The sequence below is a fragment of the Bos mutus genome, chromosome 19, assembly GCF_027580195.1.
Source record: "Bos mutus isolate GX-2022 chromosome 19, NWIPB_WYAK_1.1, whole genome shotgun sequence".
Lineage (NCBI taxonomy): Eukaryota > Metazoa > Chordata > Mammalia > Artiodactyla > Bovidae > Bos > Bos mutus.
In genome coordinates this window covers 1,120,022-1,138,410 of record NC_091635.1, presented here as the reverse complement: position 1 = coordinate 1,138,410, position 18,389 = coordinate 1,120,022, and the positions used below count along the sequence as shown (strand labels likewise).

The window sequence follows — 18,389 nt, the reverse complement described above, 5'->3', positions numbered from 1 at the left end:
AGTTTATTGTGATCCACACAGTCAAAGGCTTTGGTATAGTCAACAAAGCAGAAATAGATGTTTTTCTGGAACTCTGTTGCTTTTTCCATGATCTAGCGGATGTTCGCAATTTGATCTCTGGTTCCTCTGCCTTTTCTAAAACCATTAGGAAGACAAAAAGAGTTGGCAGTGTAATGGGATACTTCTTCAAGTGAATGGCTTTATAAAGTTTCTGTCAAGTCTGGTGCAGGGTCCTCGCAGGGATCCGTGTCTGGGCCACGTATTAGAACAACCCGGAGCCTTCTAAGCATCGGCGGGCCCCAGCCCCTTCCTGGGTATTCTGTCAGACCCGTCTGCCTGGGCCACAGATCTGGGCGTGTCTCGGAGAGCTTCTCAGATGATTCTGGTGTGTGACCCAGGTGAGGGCCACTGTCCACTCTCCCTGGCTCCGGGAGAGTCCTCTCCCACAGGTCGGGCTAGAGCGCCTGCGCCCCGGCATTGCTCTCCCGCGAAGGGCCAGGTGGCCTCCTCCTCCCTGGCCTGTGAAAAGCTCGGCGGCCTCCTCCTCCTGCAGTGAGGGCCTGGTGGCCTCCTCGTCCTCCTCCGTGTGAGAGCCCGGCCGCCACCTCCTCCTCCTTTGCCTGTGAGGCGCCCGGCGGCCTCCTCCTCCGCCGCCGCCTGTGAGGCGTCCAGCGGCCTCCTCCTCCTCCTCCTCCTCCTCCGTGCGAGAGCTCGGCCTCCACCTCCTCCTCCTCCGCCTGTGAGGTCCCCGGTGGCCTCCTCCTCCTCCTGTGAGGCCCCGGCGGCCCCTCCTCCGCCTGTGAAGGGCCCGGCTGCCTCCTCCTCCTCTGCCTGTGAAGGGCCCGGTGGCCTCCTTCTCCTCCTCCTCCGCCTGTGAAGGGCCCGGCTGCCTCCTCCTCCTCCGCCTGTGAAGGGCCCGGAGGCCTCCTCCTCCTCCGCCTGTGAGGCGCCCGGCGGCCTCTTTCTCCACCTGTGAGGCGCCCGCCGGCCGCCTCCTCTTCTGCCTGTGAGGCGCCCGCCTCCTCCTCCTCGCCTGTGAAGAGCCCGCGGCCTCCTCCTCCTCGCCTGTGAAGAGCCCGGCGGCCTCCTCCTCCTCCGCCTGTGAAGAGCCCGGCAGCCTCCTCCTCCACCTGTGAGGGCCTAGTGGCCTCCTCCTCCTCCGCCTGTGAGAGCCTGGAGGCGGCCTCCTCCTCCACGTGTGAGAGCAGCCGAGGCAGCTCCGCCCCGGGAACAGTGAGGGCTCGGGGAGGAACGCCGGGTGCGGCGGCCCTCGGAACACGGCTGAGTCCTACCCGGACTGAGCGTTTTTGGTTCAAAGCTGGCCTGCTTCTTGATGGCCCAGGTCTCCCGATGAACTGCTTGCACCCCCTTTATCCAACCTACGTGTGACCACGGGAGGGGTGAGAGCTTCTGGCTTTTTTGGAGGTGACCCTTTCCCCTGGGAGCCCCGAGGGTTCAGGAGCTGCTGCCCCCAAGACACGATCTGCTTATCAAGCCATCTTGGAGCATTTTATTTCAAGCGAAAACGGAGCTGGGACGTTCTGAAGACAAGGAGACCCAAACGTGGGGATGAGGCTCTGCTTCCTTCTCTCGCGCGCAGTCTCCCGGGCGGCCCTGGGCCCAGCAACTCACGCCCCTCAGCCCTGCTTCCGTCCTCTTCAGATGGAAAATGGACCCGGCCACGGGGCGCGTCAGGGTCTCTCTGAAGGCGTCCGTTTTCATCCGGCCCCACATGAGGCTCCCTGGCTGGATGTGGAGGAGCCTCGGGGTCTTCACTCTCCACGTGCTCAGCTCTAGTCGCCTGTCTGTGTCCTGAGATTCCGTCACAGCGTCTTGAAGTGACAAAGCCCGTGAGACACCGATTGCATGAGGCAATCCGTCTCCCTCTTGCCTCCCTGGTGCCCCTGTTGGAAGACTCGCAGGAGTGAGGCCCTGCTGTCCCCGGGAATGGGAGGTCTACTTCAGACACCTCAGGGAACGGGAAGGAAGTCAAGTCCACAGAGAAAGGATTTCCTCCTTTGGGTTCAGCAAGGCCTGAGAGTTCAGGAGGCATCTTCCTCAGGGACCCCCTCGGCCACTGCCTGGAGGGTGGACGGGGGAAGCCTGAGACCTGCAGGTGGTGCTGGGGTCCTGGCTCCCAGCCCCTCACACCCCTTACACGTCGCCCCAGAGCAGACGCTTGTGTGCCTCACTCTGGGGACTCTGGCAAGTGCTGCTCTTCTAGAAAGTGTCTTATCAGGTGGTTTATGAAATGAAGCTTCCATGCCTGGGAGCGCCTCTTCAGACAGACACCGTTGCCGGGACAACCAAGGGCTGGACTTTCTAGATCAGGAGGCATGCAGAGAAATTAGGCAATGGACATTGGCCGATCGTGACAACTGTAAGAAAAGAAAGCTTGATTCATCTCAGCAGAGTGGTCAGTGTGTCCCATGCTCCTGGTGTGTGTGAGTGGGGGGTGGGGAGGAGAGCAAACAAGGGGGAAGATGGGCTTTGAAACCAAAAGCCTGGGTTCTGGACCCAATCTGCTCACTGGGGAGCTGATCTGTGATCTCAGAATAATCACGTTTGATCTCAGAAAATCAGTCAAACACTAAATCATAAATTTTCCATTTTGAAGGTTTTTTCTTCATGGGTGGAGTTGGATGAGCTTTCTTAAACTATGAGTTCAATGACATTGGACAGAAAAAGGGGTCTTCGTGTCAACATTTGTCATCACTCCAAGGGCCTTGGAACTGTGTGCGATATCTGGGTCATCTCTAGAGAATAGTAACGGGGGGTGTGAAGGGGTGAGTGCTCAGGGAGATGGGCTCTTTTGGTTCCTTTCATAACTTTTCTGTAGAATTCTAGGATGCTTCTGAGCAGGCTCATCAAACGTTCTTCTGTACATTGACATCAAACCAACAAGCTTGTTCCCAGAAGTGCTGAGGCCTGCTTTGGTGGTGTGGAAAAGCTTCCTATTCTCGGGCGTTTAGCAGAGAGATGCCCAAAACACTGCTGGATTTGGGGCATATAAACTCACTGCCTCTGATGAGGGGCCTCAGATTCCTCCCTACTTTATAAATGAGCCTGTCACATTCTCTTATCACCTAGGAGCTGGCTCTGTGTACTTCAAATGCTTTTTGTATTTTTCAAAACTGTGCTTACAACTAAATAAGAAGTCTCCCTTTTGCTGAAATGCTTTATTTCTAAAATGTGGCCTTTCCTTTTGTCGATTCCAGAATCAATGCGTCACTTCTGCTTTTCTTACAAACAGTGAAACATGGAGACATTTTAGTACTCGATGAATTTTTTAAAAGAAGTGTTGCAAAAAAGATCTTTTTTTTCCTAAGATGCAAATGAAGTCAGAGGAAACACTGGCAGCCTTGACCTTGAATGGGTAGATGGTCCACGCTGCTGACTCAGGCCATTGTCAGTCTGTGTTTGGATGGCTGGCGGTCTACTCAGGTGAAGAGACGACGTCATGGTGGGGAGGGGACCCAGACAGGCTGCTCACGGCAGCTGCAGGTGGCGTTTCTCTGTCCAGATGGCCTCAGTGATTTCTGACTTGTGACTTCTGTATCTCAATCCCACCACCTATTTGACACTCTCGTAATCGTTTTTTCTTGTCTGTTTATCTTGATGGTGCGCCTAAGGCACACAGAGTTTAAGTGGTGAGCCTGAAGGCCATTTCAACCAGTGCTAGACATTGAATTTGTCTATCAATACGAGCTCTTGTCTGAAGTTATCATGAATGATACTTGCAACAATAAGATAGTTAATAACTTCTCAGAAGACACAGTAGAATTACACTTTCTCTTCTTTGTGGTCAGAAGGTATAATGCAAAATTCAACTATTCTTAAAGGAACACTCACAGGTAAAACCATTACAACCAAGTAGGTGTCAGAGTGCAAACTATAACTCTATAGTTATAGTGCAAACTTAACTCTATAGACTGGAACTACTTAGATGCTGTTCCAGGGAAGTCATCCGACATCAGACTCTACTTACTTATGGCCCAGAGACTCCTTCCAGAAGATGAGAGCTGCCCCAGGTTTACACGCGTTTCTGGGAACAGACTGCCCCTCTCCAGCAGGAGAATGGCGTGTGCTCAAGAATCAAGCTCCCGACAAGCCGCAGCATTTCTCAGTCTGCCTCTAGCTGATGCTGTCAGAGAAGAGTGCCCCACTCCTAGGACACCAGCAGCAGGAAACCCCGCGTCACTGTCTGCAACCCCCTGTCAGCTCTGCAATGGACAAGCCAAACACTGACAAGCTTGAGAGCTGGGACCAGGTGCCAGCTTTTCTCGCCTCTGTAGCCAAGGGGTCAGATCCTGTTGTTGTTGATAGAATAGCGTCCAGGCCTCTCCTCATCCATGGAGGCAATACAAAATAGTAGAAGGAGCAAAATCAAAATGTTGCTGTTTAGCCGCTAAGTTGTGTCTGACTCTTTGGGACCCCACGGACTGCAGCACCCCAGGCTCCTCTGTCCTCTGCTCTCTCCTGGAGTTTGCCCAAATTCGTGTCCATGAGTCAGTGTGGCTATCTAAAATAAAAGTAGAGGAAGCAAAAGTGAGCGAATCAGGGGGACACGGGTCCTACTTTGTTTTCATGGGTATGAGAAACGCGGCCTTGAGCAATTTTCCAGATGTCTCTCTCTTTCAGTTTCCTCAGGTGTAGGTAACGCTTAACTCACGAAGTTACCAAGGACTGTGGGAAGATAAGAGGAGCCTTCATCTGTGGGACGTCTGTTGCGTGCTGGACTTTGTAAATGGATCACCTCAGTGAGTCTTCACACCACGGCCACCGTTTCCTCCATCTCGAAGGCCCTGAGCGCAAGAGCGGAGGCCTGGCCAGCACCGGGTGGTCAGCTCACCCAGACGTCTGTAATCTGACTCCAGCACACCTGGGAAAGCTGCTCTCCAAGTGCTTTTCTCCGAGCTTGCTGTGATCTGGACCATCCGGTCCTTCCCCACATCTCTACCGACTGAAATCTGACTCCTGTTCCAACGACCAGCTTAAATGTCACCCTCTCCCATGGGACCGCATTTCAAAATGCTACCACTTCCTTGGAGTTGCCTTAAGACTTGGCATTTCCCCCGTACAAAGCTCTTGCCCTGCTCTTCTATCTTCTTTTCTCCATGTGTGCCTCATCGCCCCTTGTGGATGACAAGCTTGTCACGGGCCGGGGCAGGTCCTGCTTGCCCCGGGTTCGGCCCTGGGGTCTGTGGGAGGTGTGAGCTGGGAGCAGACGGGGGCTGAGCTCGTGGTACAGTTCGCAGGGGGTGAAGCGGCTCCTCTGGCATCACGTGGAACCAGACAGACAGCAGTCCCAGCGCGGGAGGCGGGGCAGCTCACCCCCCTGCAGGGAGAAGGCAGATGGTGACGATCACGTGGTTCAGGAGAAACACCTAACGGCAGGGGCAGCAGGGCTCCACGTGGTTTGCGGCCTTAATTAGCCTGTTAAGAAATTCTGCAAGAAACATACTACTGAAAAAGAACATCTGTGTATCTATACATGTAAAACTGAATCACTTTGCTGTCCACCTGAAACATCAGAGATTCCCTGGTGGCTCAGATGGTAAAGAAATTGCCCACAATGCAGGAGACCCAGGTTCAATCCCTGGTCAGGAAGATCTCCTGGAGAAGGGACTGAGAACCTACTCCAGTACTCCTGCCTGGAGAATTCCATGGACAGAGGAGCCTGGCAGGCTACAGTCCATAGGTTGGAAAAGTTGGACACGCCTGAGCAACTAACACTTTCACTTGCATTGAAACATTGTAAATCAACTATACTTCAGTTAAAAAAAGAAAATTACTACAAGAAAAAAATGCATGGATAGGCCTTTGAAAGTGTATGGATTTACCATCACACACACACACACACACACACACACACACTCGCTCTCTCTCTAAATAAGAACGTAGAAAACATTTTAAAAGAAAAAAAAATTCCCTTAAGTCCAATTTGTTTGCAATCCACGTGCCCAAATGCATCAGTGAAAATGCTAAAGAAGAAAATCAGATAACAGAAGTGGGATCTCGGTCAGAGAAAGGGTCTCTGATGTTGGAAGAAATACCACTCTCAGCAGGAAACTGCTCCCAGATTATTAACTTTGAGAAGGAGCCGGTGGGGACAGATGGAGGTGACCCCCGAGGCACCATGCAGGAGCTGGGCACCCGGAGTGGGTAAGTATATCGTGGGTGCAGTGACGGGTCCTGGGCCCGGGGATCAGTTCTCCACTCGGACTTCACATGGGACTGTGACCCAAAGTAGCTGGGAAACATGAGCATGTTCACAGGAGCCCGGGCTGGAGCAGAGTTCACGTGAACGTGGAGAGAGCAAGCTCCGGGGCCGCGTCAGTAAGTGTCCCCCTACCCCCCGACCTGCGAGAAGCCAGCCTGGGAAATGAAGCTGGCTTCTGAGAAACCTCCGCTGACGCCAAGGCATTTCTGCAAAGATGCAAAGTTCTCAGGACCCTTGCTAGCCTGTTAGGAGAACACTTCCTCTTCTGAAGGAAATGATGTTTCTATTTTTCTTTCCAGCCTTAAACAGGCCCTGCATGCAGGCCAGAGCTAAACGCCACTCAGACCAACAGTTCTGACTTTTTTCAAAACATGCTGGTCACCAGTTTGGCTGAATCGTCCAGTGACCTGCAGCGGTCAGTGAGATGGGGAGAGTCAGACAGGGCGGGACGCCCCTCATGTCTGTGCGTGCTGGGCTGGGTTTTACACGTTTACGGCTGCCCGCACTCTCCAGGTTCAGGCCGAGAGGAGTGATGCGGACCAGCTAGAAAGAGTGGGATGAGCAGAGATGACTTGGTGGGGGCGAGAAGGCTGACGGGCGACCAGGAGGCTGATTGTTTGTTTATCCAGATGACTGGGCCCCACTTCCCCGAGCACTTCGTCAGTGTCTGTGGCTCAGGAAATGTTCCTTTGCAGGCTCATCATATCCACATCCTTCCATGTGCCCGGTATTTCCACGAAAGAAGGAAAAACCAGGCTAAGCACAGGGTCTGTGTTTTGGTGGGCCTTATAATGATACACTAGCTGAGATAATTACAATAGGCCCTGCATTCCAAGCCCCAAACAGAGGAGAACTGGGAGAATCAGTCAACGCTGGTCACGACCATCTTCCCATAGAGTCACAGAGGGAGACGGGGTCTCCCTAAATGTTCCTGACCCAAGCAGTGTCTCCAGACCGCTCACGTAATCTGCGGCTAGAAATACGACCTAGATCAACAGGACTCTTGGACAGGAAGGAACTTTCAAGTCCTCACCTAGGCCTGCACTTTTCTAATCAATGTCTCACAGAACTTAAAACAATAAAATATGCGGACGATGGAAAAACGCTTCCATGGATCCAAGCATTTTAGGAGATTCCAGGTGAAAGAGTTGGGGCGGGGGTTTCTTCACCAAGGAGACGGTCGTGGAATCTCTGACTTTGCCGAGGTCTCTGTCCTCTGCCTCTGGCTCTGGGGACAGAACCCGGCAGAAGCGAGGCTGTGCCCTTTCTGAGCCCAGGCTGCACATGGCCCTGGTGCCGTGGTGGTCTCTCGTGGGGGGGTTGTCTTGAGGGCTCCTCACAGTTGCAGGAGAGTGACCCATCGAGGGCTGGAGCCTCCCACGGCTGCGGCTCGGCTGACTGCACCTGCATGGGACCCCTGTGACCACGGCCTCGGCAAGCGGGTTGACCCTCAGCAACCAGAGAGATGACGATGTCAGTGCTTCAGCCGCTGGGCCTGGCACATGGCAGCTGATCAGTAACTATTTACTACATGGAAGCAGGAGTGACCGGCCAGTGCTGTAAACATGAACCTTGCAGAGGGGGCCGGAGCCTGAGATGTTTCCTGAATCTGACAGCTGAAGACCAGTCGTACAGACAGGGCTTGAAGGAATGCTGGTTTGAGAGACCCTGAAGTAGAGGACGGAAATGGTGCCCCGTGGGAAATACTGGTCTAGTTGTGCCCATGACAGTGGGGCTTCCCAGGTGGCTCAGTGGTTAAGAACCTGCCTGCCAAAGCAGGAGACCTGGGTTCAATCCCTGGGTTGGTAAGATCCCCTGGAGGAGGAAGTGGGAGCCTGGTGGGCTGTAGTCCATAGCGTCACAGAGTCAGATGCGACTGAGCATATACGTCAACACCCTTGGTGTCCTAGATTAGAGCCATGAGGCCCAAGTTGGTGAAGGGAGCTGCCTAAAGGAAATGGCTTATCTGTAGACCCCACCTAGGAACTAGCTCCTCTTTCTAGCTGGAGTGAAGGAGTGTGGGCAGAGTGGTTTCACTCACGGAGGCCCATTTAGCTAATAAATCTACCAGGCTTCTCACCAGGTAACCCTCTTGTTTTGCTCTGTGATAGAGTCTTTGTTTCCAGCGAGCTGTTCTCTGTAAGACTCTCTTGAGTGGTAGACTCCCAAAGAGGGTATAAGAGTATCTATTAGCCTCATGTCTAGACTAAGTTCAGTTCTGAAAACAACAGAATCTAAGGGAACATCTTGGGCCTTTGGCTTTAAAACATTTGCCTGGTGGAAATCTTGCTTAAAACTGAAATGTCTGGAAGAAGGGAGCTTCCCCTGCAGTGGATACTGGTGAGGATCCAGATTTCAGAACGCCTTCAATCTTACGTTTCAAGTTGCCTTTTTCTTCCTCCATGGAGAAAGAAATAATATGATCTGAGGGTTGATTCAGTTCTTAAAACTGTAGTGAAGAATGTTAACACAGGTCAAAACCTGGGATCTTCAACTTTTACTTCTCAGATATGATTACAGCCCATGCCTCTACTTCCTAATCAAGCCTCCATATCTAAGAGGCACTTCAGCAGTTGAACAAAAGTTTCATCTAATTATCTGCTTTTCCTACTTTGAATTGACCAACCATGTATCTCTTCCTGGCTTTATCAAAGGGGCTGCCAGGATGGAAGCACAGCCAATTCTAAGCGAGTGGTAGTTAGCAGACTCAAAATTGATCATGCATTTTAGTCCCAGTAACTTGCAATTTCTACACCCTTTGATAACCCACTTTAAAGCGCAAACCGCCTTTAATGACAAGGCTTAAAAGGGACGAACTTTCTGAACAAAATAGGAAAGCCGAGAGGAGACAGTTCTTTTAAGGCCACTGTGGATGAGGGTGACCTTGTGTTCTGAAACCTTCCCCCCGCATTTTTGATGTTTTTACCTTTCCTTTTTACTCTGGGAAAGAAAGCTAGGACAGCCCTGCCTTCCGCAGATGGGAATGTGCTTCAATGAGAAGACTGCTAATTGTCAGCTCCAGCTCACGGCCCCCTCTCTGCCCCTCTCCGCTGAGGCCTTTAACGAGGCCATGCAGGGGTGTGTGCCGTCCTGCCAAGTCAGCCACCTCGCGCTGCTCCGGGATGAGGTTTGACCCCAGCCCTCTCTCGCGGGCCACAGTCGAGCCTTGCGCAGGCTAAGAAGCAAGCCCGCCCGCCTCCGCCGCCTCCCTCTCATCCCCTTTTTTCTCTGTGGTGCCCCTGGGTGGCTGCCGTCTGGGGAGCTGATTGTTGAGCAGGGACACTGCCAAACCTGGGGTCAGAGCCCTGACGTGGCTTACTACGGGGATGCGGAGACGGGGGTCAGAGCGAGCCCTGACACGTGCTGACGACTGAGGCCGGCGTTCACGTGAACCCTTCTCCAGCCGACCCCTCGTTGGACAGATGTGCTCACCAGCAACACGGTGACCCCACAACCTTGCTCTGCTCAGCGTGGCCAGCCCTGCCTGTTGACGACGGCGGGTCGATGTATAAGGGCACAGATGCCTGGCTCAGGTGCAGAGCCGCTAATAACTCCCAGAAATGCAGCTGAATCCGGTGTCGGTGATGAACAGTTGATCTTCCACCAGACAGAAGAAAGGATGACATCTCAGACGGCTTTACAATGAGGCGCACTGTCCCTAATGTATTCCCTGGGCACTCACCTCCTCTCCCAGTAACCACGGAAATACTGAGTGCCCCCCTCAGCAAGGAATTTGCAACGGGCTAAGCGCAGTCTTTCCCTCCCTGTATCAGAGAATGTTCACAGGAACATTCGTGTCGGCCACTTAATTCCTGTCACACAGAACCCAACCGACCAGTGTTTCAGTCTGCTGACTCCCAGAGCGAAACAGGATCTGGGTAATGTCGAAGGTCCACCTGCGTTTGTAATTTCATAACCCTTGAAATAAGAAAAAGAAAGAATAGCAGGCAACTTTCCAAAACACCTACTGATATTTACTCATGGAGAACAAATACTCCGAGTGGGATCCGGGCTCGAGCATACAACACCATCAGCAAAGCGCTTTCACTTCAAGCCGCTAATAACCGTCCTGCCTGACGAAACCTGCTGCCTGTCAACCCACTGTTCACGGTCCGGACAGAACTAAAAATCAATCATGGTGTCACGATGGTCCCTTCCGGGCACTGAGTCACAGTCTGGTACCAACTGCCTTACCTTGTCAGGTCGTCGTAACAGCACCTGACACTATTTCGCTTTTTCCCAAATAGTCCTTAGGCCGGTGCTACCATTTATTTTACAGGCAAGGAAACCCGAGCGTCCAGAGCACAGAGACTTGCGTTCCTGGAGGAGGGGCCAGGGAACCTCGGCAGGCAGCGAGGTGCCAGCTGAGACAGTTCAGCGCAAGAGCTGGAGGCCGCTCACCGCCCGCAGCCAGCAGGCAGCAGTCAGGCTGACCCGGGCCTGGCTTTGGACGCAGCTGTAAAATCTACTGCTCCCTTATCATCCCCATGTCTCAGTCACAGCACAAAATCGGTAATTAATCCTCAGGCAGCAGACGATGACGATGGGCGTGGGAAAGAGAAAAGAATTTGAAAAACTGTAAATAAACGTCCTGCCCTGTCCTTTCGCAGTAAACCAGATGACTCCAGCCCCACCCACGGCCCAGATTTTTCCAGCGGCTCAGAGGGCCCGAGGCACGCACCACAGTGCAGCCAAGAGAACGTGCCCATCCTCTGCAGTTCAGCATTTCCTCGGCAAGGTGGGGCTGACCTGTGAGTACAGAGCTGCTTCCTGGCCTCTGGGCGGGCACTAAAACGCCAGATTCTCTCCGCGGGCGGACCCGGCAAACTCATTCCACCATCACTTGCCAGGGTATTGAGCGGCCTCCCAACTCATCTCAACATTCGGAGGCTTCCGTAAGGAGCATCCATTGAGGTTATAATTAAACCACAGCCATAAAATCAGAGATCAAGCAGGTAACAGTAAAACCACAGCTGCCACACAAAAGTCGTACCCCACTCTGCCTCTAGAGGCCAGATGAGATTGGAGACCAACATGACAGGGACTTGGACTCACGTCAGTTGACTCAGCGATTTTTATTCTAAAGAAACACGCTACGTATGAATGTGATCTTTGACCTGACATAAGATATTTTTTCCCCATAGCACGATTTGAGATGGTCAGTATTTTCCAGAGAAAAAATACCATGTCATCTTTAGTCTAGCATATGAGGTGCAATAAAAATGTAGAAATAAAATCGATAAGTACAAAATAATAGTTTAATAATATATGAACATGAAGATAATGCAAACACGTTAAAAACACTGACATGCTACAAACGTGATCTGGAGCAGTGGCAACTGGTAAATTCTATGCAAAGGCATCCATGAGGCATTGCGACGGTTCATTTCTTTCTCCCAAACCAGCAGTTCTCAGGACGCACTCAAATGCACACAAATATGGAAAGTGGAAACAAAGGAACATTAAAAAAAAATAGGCAGACACACAAAAGCAGCCATTGCCGTATGAGTGACGGACGTTTTTATGATCTTAATTACATTTAAGTATCAAAAAATGCCACTGGTCTCACAGTTTACTGAAATAATATCCGAATCTTCAAACCTGCTGGAAGAAATCTGTGGTGCAGCTGGGACGGCTGGATCCACCGCCCTCTCCAGGGTGACGCGGGGGGCCTCCACACGGTCACCTGAAAGGCAGACCCCAGAGTTAAGGCTTTCTTGGCGTCCCGGCCCATCCGAAGTCACATATGCTCTAATTCAGGAGGAGCTGGATGTGGGGTGGGAGGGCTGCTTCATGTCAAAACCAGTGTTGATGTTGTTCATCGTCAACACCCAGAAGGGATCAAGTCCTCTCTATACCAAGGAACAGAAGCTTTTGAAAAGTGAACGAGTCACGAAGTTTTCACTTTTTAAAAAACGATTGAAGTCTAGCTGATTTACAATACTGTTTCAGCTGTATAGCACACTGATCTAGGGGTGTGTGTGTGTGTGTGCGCCTCTTCCCCTATGAGAATATGCGATCCTCTCCCCTTAGAGGCTGTGGCGAGACACTGAACACAGTCCCCTGTGTGGCACAGTAGGCCTCTGTCGTTTACTGGAGTCGTGTATGGCAGCATCTCCGGAGTTTTTACTTTTAATTCAATGCCAAATGGCTCAGCTTTTCATTGAACAGGGGGAGGGCTGTTGGGGCAGGTAAATGCAACCCAGGTCAGCGACATCTCGAGAACCTTTGACCAGAATGGTCTCCTGCGTCCCTGAAACGGGGGCCTGGGGTCACCAGGGTCCTGGCCAGCACGGTGACGTCACTGAGCCTTTATCTCTGGGACCTGGAGCTCCTGTGTCCACGCTGAGTTCAAGGGACATGGGCCCTGAAGCGGTGGGCGACCAGGACCGCGTTCAGCCCACCATCTCAGGAGGGAGAACTGCTCCTTAAGCTGCAGCTGGGCTTGCGGAGCACATCCCGTCCTGACCCCGCCGCAGCCCAGGCCCGTCAGGGGCCGCTGACCCTCGCTGATAGCGCTGATGGAGCATGAAGATGATGCTGCGGTGGGGGGAGGGCTCCTCCAGTACACGCTCTTCACTAAAAATTGGTCTTTCTCTAACACTGGTAAGTTTGTGCCTTTTAATGAAGACTCTAGCTCCCGGGCAGGAGCCTCCCTGGTGAAACGCACTGACTGGTCAGGAGACCCGCGGGCGGCCGTACCTTCTGCTTTGGTAGGCGGTCAGCTCATCCTGTAGGACAGACGCCCGCTTCTGCAGGAAGTTAACCTGGAAAAGAGGCCCTGGGTGAGAGGAGGCGCGGGGGGTTTCCTCAGCGACACGGGAGGGTTGCTGACCCCTGGGTGAAACACAGGCCCCTGGGAACCTGATGCTGTGGCTCCACATTTGACCACATCCACCTCCTCGCCCCCACCTCCCCCCCGGAAGCCATCAGAGGCTGCAGAGATGAGGGGGCCGGCCCGCCCTGGCGGCTTTGTCTCTGCCTCTTCCATCACCGCTTTCCGCCCCACGTCCTGATCCCTGGCCTTGACACAGGCCTCCTGCACATGGCCCAGTCCTGGGCTCAGGGTCTCGGCCCCTGCCCACCTCGCTGCCTCTGCCTGCGAGCTGGTCAGCGGCCTCGCCTCTGTGTTCTCCTGCTCTGTTAGCACTGATCCAGCTGCCTGTACAAGAGCCCTTCTGTGTGGGGCGGGTGGTGCTGGAGCACCTGTGTGCCCCCGTCTCCTTTTCAGGGCAGAGACATGGCTGGCACCCCCGGCTGCTGACAGAAGGAACGAGTGAGAGGGAAGCAAACTGCCGCCTGCCGAGACTGCCGTCTGCCCCCGGGGCTGCAGAGGCCGTGCTATGCTGTGCACTGTGCTTGGATCAGGCCAACTTGGGCTCAGTTCCTGGCGTGGCTCCCACGGCTCTAGAAAGTCCTTTTTGCTTCTGACGCTCACCTGTGAACTGGGGTGAACGACAGCCACTTGCCAAGGTCATGAGATGTCATGAAGCGACTGAATCTGGGGCAGGTGCCTAGTACTGAGCTCTAGGCCGGTACCGCCCGTGACCCCTGCCCTGACAGCCCGCCAGTGGAGCCGGGGCGAGGGGCGCGGGGACCTGAGCTGCCCCCAGGCCTGCAGGGCGCGGCCGAGGGGTCCCGAAGCGCAAAGCTCCGGCTCTGCTGCTGCACGATTAAAGCCACCTGCGTCAGGTGGAAGCTCAAAGGCACTGTATGCAAGCGCTCGAGTGGTTTTCTGATGACCGACATCGCTGCTGAACGCAATCAGAGTCGGTGGCTTCCGATCACTTCGGAACTGTGTGCTCTCGTCCCTGGTCTGAACGGAAACCATGGTGATGGTGGCTCCTGAGCCACAGTTACGCAGGAGAGGCCAGCTGGCAAAGCAGAAAGCCTGCCTGCAGGAGCAGCATGTAGGGCTCATCTAGAGGGGTGCACGCCTCCCCCTGGTCGCAAGTCTACCTGTTGCTCTAGCGTGCCCCGGGACAGTTCACGAGGTCCACGGCCGTCCACCTCCCTGCCCCCACCGTGCTTTGGGATTGGAATTCCAACAATTTTCACAAACACGGGCACCGGTGCTTTCAAACCGAATCTCCCCCCTACCCGGCCTGGGACTCTGCTGTGCAGCTGCTGACTCGGGGCCGCATGCAGCTGACAGCCCTCACCTTCTGGGTCAACGTCCAGTTTTAGGAGCTGAAGCGCTTCTGTTACAGTGACTGATACGAATGATAACAGAAGCCCTGCAGGTGGATATCAGATTTCTGTCTTTCTAAAACAACAACTCCTCTGAAGGTGCTACGTCCCACACAGCCGGCCCCAAGGAAGGGCTCCTACGCAGTTAAGGGAGAACCGCACCTGAAGGAGAGCTTTTCACGTAAATAAAGATGAAGGAACCCTCTCTAAGGGCTTCCCCGGTGGCTCAGGGGGAAAGAATCCACCTGTAACACAGGAGACGCGCGTTTGATCCTTGGGTGCGGAAGATCCCCTGGAGGAGGGCAGGGCAACCCACTCCAGTGTTCTTGCCTGGAGAATCCCAGGGACGGGGGAGCCTGGAGGGCTGCCGTCCACGGGGTCGAGGAGTCGGCCACAACTGAGAGACTGAGCGTGCGTGCAGCCCCTTCTAGGTTAGCCCTCTCCCGCCACGTCGGTTTTTGTTGGTAGGCGTGAGTACTCCTTAGCTCCAGAAGTGGGAGCTAACCGTAGCACAAGGATGGATGTAATGGGCTTCTCATTTCAGCTAAGAGGCTTTTACTGAGGGAGCAGAAGAGGCACAGCTGTCATGCGCCACGCATCCGCCCCTCACATGTAAACAGACAATGCGAGTGGCCTTAAACTGGGTTATCGGTTTTCTTTGTAAATACATGTACTGGGCACCTTCTCTGTGGCAGGCACTGTTCTTGGCACAGAAAGCAGAGGATTTTTTCTCTTGCAGAGCTTCTCCAGGAAAAAAAAAGTATGTCTTAAGTGTTTTAGAAATGGGAATATGTGAACTCTTTCTCATACTGAGTTAAAACATTTGATTTTTAAAAAAGTACCCATCTAAAATCTAAAAAATTATGTATCTATAAAATATATACAGCAATTTATAAAACGTGTTTTAGAGAAAACTTATGTAGGAAGTGTTTTGCACTCACACTCAGCCACTAAGTCATATTCGAGTCTTTTCGAGCCCATGGACTGCAGCCCACCAGGCTCCTCTGTCCATGAGATTCTCCAGGCAAGAATGCTGGAGTGGGTTGCCCTGCCCTCCTTCAGGGGACCTTCCCAACCCAGGGATCGAACCTGAGTCTGCTGCACTGGCAGGTGGATTCTTTACCACTGAGCCACAGGGAAGACCAGGAAGTTTTAGTATCAAAACTGAAGTCAATTTTATTTTTTATAAACTACCAAGAATTACATGTTTCAGCAGAAATCTTTAACCAAATTGTTTGAATACCATGTCATTACCCTGCTTTGATCTTAAAATGCATCTTATCTCTAATAATCATATAAAATACATCAGAATAAAAACACTTAGCCCTGTTTTTTACTTCTTCACACATTTACATCGTAAGAAGTTAGCAACGTGCTAAGTGATTGCATTTCAGGCCTGGTACCAAGAATAAAAGGGTGAGTCTGTATTGGAATGTGGATTGTAAATAAAAGAAACCATAACTGAACTTTTCAATTTCAAGGATGCTTTCAAGAAAGTCTTATCAAGCAGAGAGTTCTTAAAATGGTCAGAAAAATTCTAAAACCTCCCCAAAACACAAAACACTTCACCCTGGCACCAGGTTATTCCACGACACTGCACTGATTTCTGGTACCAGTTCAGAAGAAGCTTATTAATTAAAACGTGCAGCCACCTGAGCCTGCAGGACGCTCCTGAATTCTAGGCATTACCTGTGACTTTAGGGAGGAGATGGTGTCTTCAAGTTCTTGTCTTAGAGATGCTGGCATCAACCCTTTAAATTTTGTTTCATACTCTTGTCGTATGTAAGTTATCTAGAGTGAAAAAACAGCAATTTTTTTTAACCACAGAAATGACTGGTTTGAATTTAAGAAATCACAGAAAAATATCATTACAAAGGTAAGTTTGTTACATGAGGTCAGAAGCCAGGCAGCTGGCATGTGATATGGGGCAACGCAGTCACAAACTGAAAAGGTACCCAGTCGTCCTGCAGAGTCTGCGGGAGGCAGTCCCTGCAACAGCATTTTGTTTCGCTAAAATCCTTGTTAGCACAGTTTTCAGCACTAAGTAAGGAAAACACTTGTCCTCTGCTCTCACGATGCACACACGATGCTAATCCTACATCCTCTTCTCATTTGGGGAGTGGATGGTGGTCCTGCTATGCTGTGTGTGAGGATGACCCGTAGTGCGTGGTCAGGCGGCTCAGACACTCCCCCACGCTGTCTCGGCACCTGGGTGCTTGGTACCGTCACGTGATTATGAAGATACAAGGGAAGCAAAACCTGCACAGCCACGTCTCCAAGTGCCCCCGGACACGTGGACCAGGGCGCAGCACCCTCGGCACCACGAGTGTGTCTGATTCACGAGTTTCCCACTGCCTCTAGAATGCATCCAGGTCTTATTCTGCTAACGCGTGGCCACTGGGCTCGTCAAGCTACAAACAGGCACCGAAGGTGGAGGGAAGTCTGCGAGCCTGTGTCTGAGCAGGATGGAGAGGTGTGTCTGTGTGTGGAGGACAGTCTGGGAGCCTGTGTCCGAGCAGGATGGAGAGGCGTGTCTGTGTGTGAGTCTGAGTGCAATTGTCCTTCCTGCTGTCTTTCTCCAGCTCTGTCTATTCCTTTCTCCTAGTCTGAGATGCTGTGGAATTTGAAAATTTGTTGCATGTGTTGTGGGGACTTAGGTGAATATTAAAGCTGAATTGCAGTGTACCCCACAGACGATTCATTGGACACACCTGGGAACAGGCACCTGACTATGAAAGTAAGTGCAGCTGAGTTCAGTTAGACAAGTCAATGGACTTCTTGAGTATGTTAAAACTGCTAGCCTTTAATTCCAACAGTCTCTTACACTAGACTAAATTAAGGAAGAAATGTGCTCTAATAGTTTATTTTACTTCCCACTCAAGTCCTATTGCAAGTGTTCTTGAATGTAAGTTTTTAAATTTTTGGCAAAGTTTTTTGAGGTATGTTATAATCTTGTGATTTATATCCACAGGGAAAAGAAAAAGGATGAAAATGATCTTCCCCACTGATGAAATGTTTGATTCTTCCCACTTTATCTTCTTGGACTTAAGTCCAATAGTAACATCTGTCAACTGACTGAAATGAAAGGCAAACAGCAGGAAAAACACAGGACTTGTAAGTCAGACCTTAGGGGCAGCCTCAGCCGGCCTCACAGGCTACGGGACATTGACTGTTTTTTTCTATCACTCAACGCTGGCTCTGGAATTCTGAGCTACTACTCTTTTTTATTTTACAAAACAATTGTATGTATTTATTTTTGCCTGTGCTGGGTCTTCACTGCCTCGAGGGCATTCCCTAGTTGTGGCGAGCAGGGTCTATTCTCCAGGTGCGGTGTGTGGGCGTCTCATTGACTGGCTTCTCGTTGCTGAGCAGGGGCTCTATGCACACGGGCTCAGCAGGTGAGGCTGCTGGGCTCTAGAGTAGTTCTGACCCACGGGCTTAGTTGCTCTCGTGGTATGCGGGATCTTCCCAGACCAGGGATTGAAGCTGTGTCTCCTCGCCCTGTGTTGGCAGGCAGATTCTCTCCCGCTGAGCTACCAGGGGAGCCCTGGCGGACCGCCTTTAAAATGGCTCACGTTTGCTCTAGTTTCTCTGTCCCTTCTTGTTGGCAGTGTCTGCCCACAACCTGTCCATGTGAAACACATCTTGGCGGTGTATAAAAACGATCCTGTCCAATTTCTGTCTCAGAAAGACAGAGGCATAGCAGTGTATTCTTTAAATGCTTTGGCATTATGAAGAACTATTTGTTTCAAAGAACTGTAATTTGTCTGAACCTTTTCCCTTCTTCTTGGGTAATTTCCCACTTGGTCTATGTTCTAATTTGATTTTTGCTTATTTTCTTTCTCTTTCAATCTAGCAAGGATCTTATGCTAACTCCTTTCTCTTAAAAAAAGTGAAAATTTCATTTCTGAATGGGAGCGACTTTTCTGGATGTTGAGGTGGGGAGTGAGCGCAGCCGCCGTGATTCACTGTTGCT

The 18,389-nt window shown here is 51.8% G+C and overlaps 1 protein-coding gene across 10 annotated transcripts in view; it reads right to left on the bottom strand.

Annotated features, from left to right (window-relative positions):
- The window catches only part of CEP112 (centrosomal protein 112), a 356,316-nt gene that overhangs the window by 28,862 nt on the left and 309,065 nt on the right, over positions 1 to 18,389 (bottom strand). For 6 of the 10 annotated variants that reach the window (XM_070388925.1, XM_070388932.1, XM_070388928.1 and 3 more), the window contains 3 exons: positions 16,103 to 16,204; positions 12,926 to 12,990; positions 11,331 to 11,909 (listed from right to left, as the gene is read on the bottom strand). In XM_070388925.1, the coding sequence (XP_070245026.1) occupies positions 11,906 to 11,909; positions 12,926 to 12,990; positions 16,103 to 16,204 (171 nt within the window). In that variant the 3' untranslated portion in view covers positions 11,331 to 11,905. Of the gene's footprint in view, positions 1 to 11,330; positions 11,910 to 12,925; positions 12,991 to 16,102; positions 16,205 to 18,389 lie in introns of those variants that run through there. The other 4 variants (XM_070388926.1, XM_070388927.1, XR_011467850.1 and 1 more) reach the window with 3 other exon arrangements.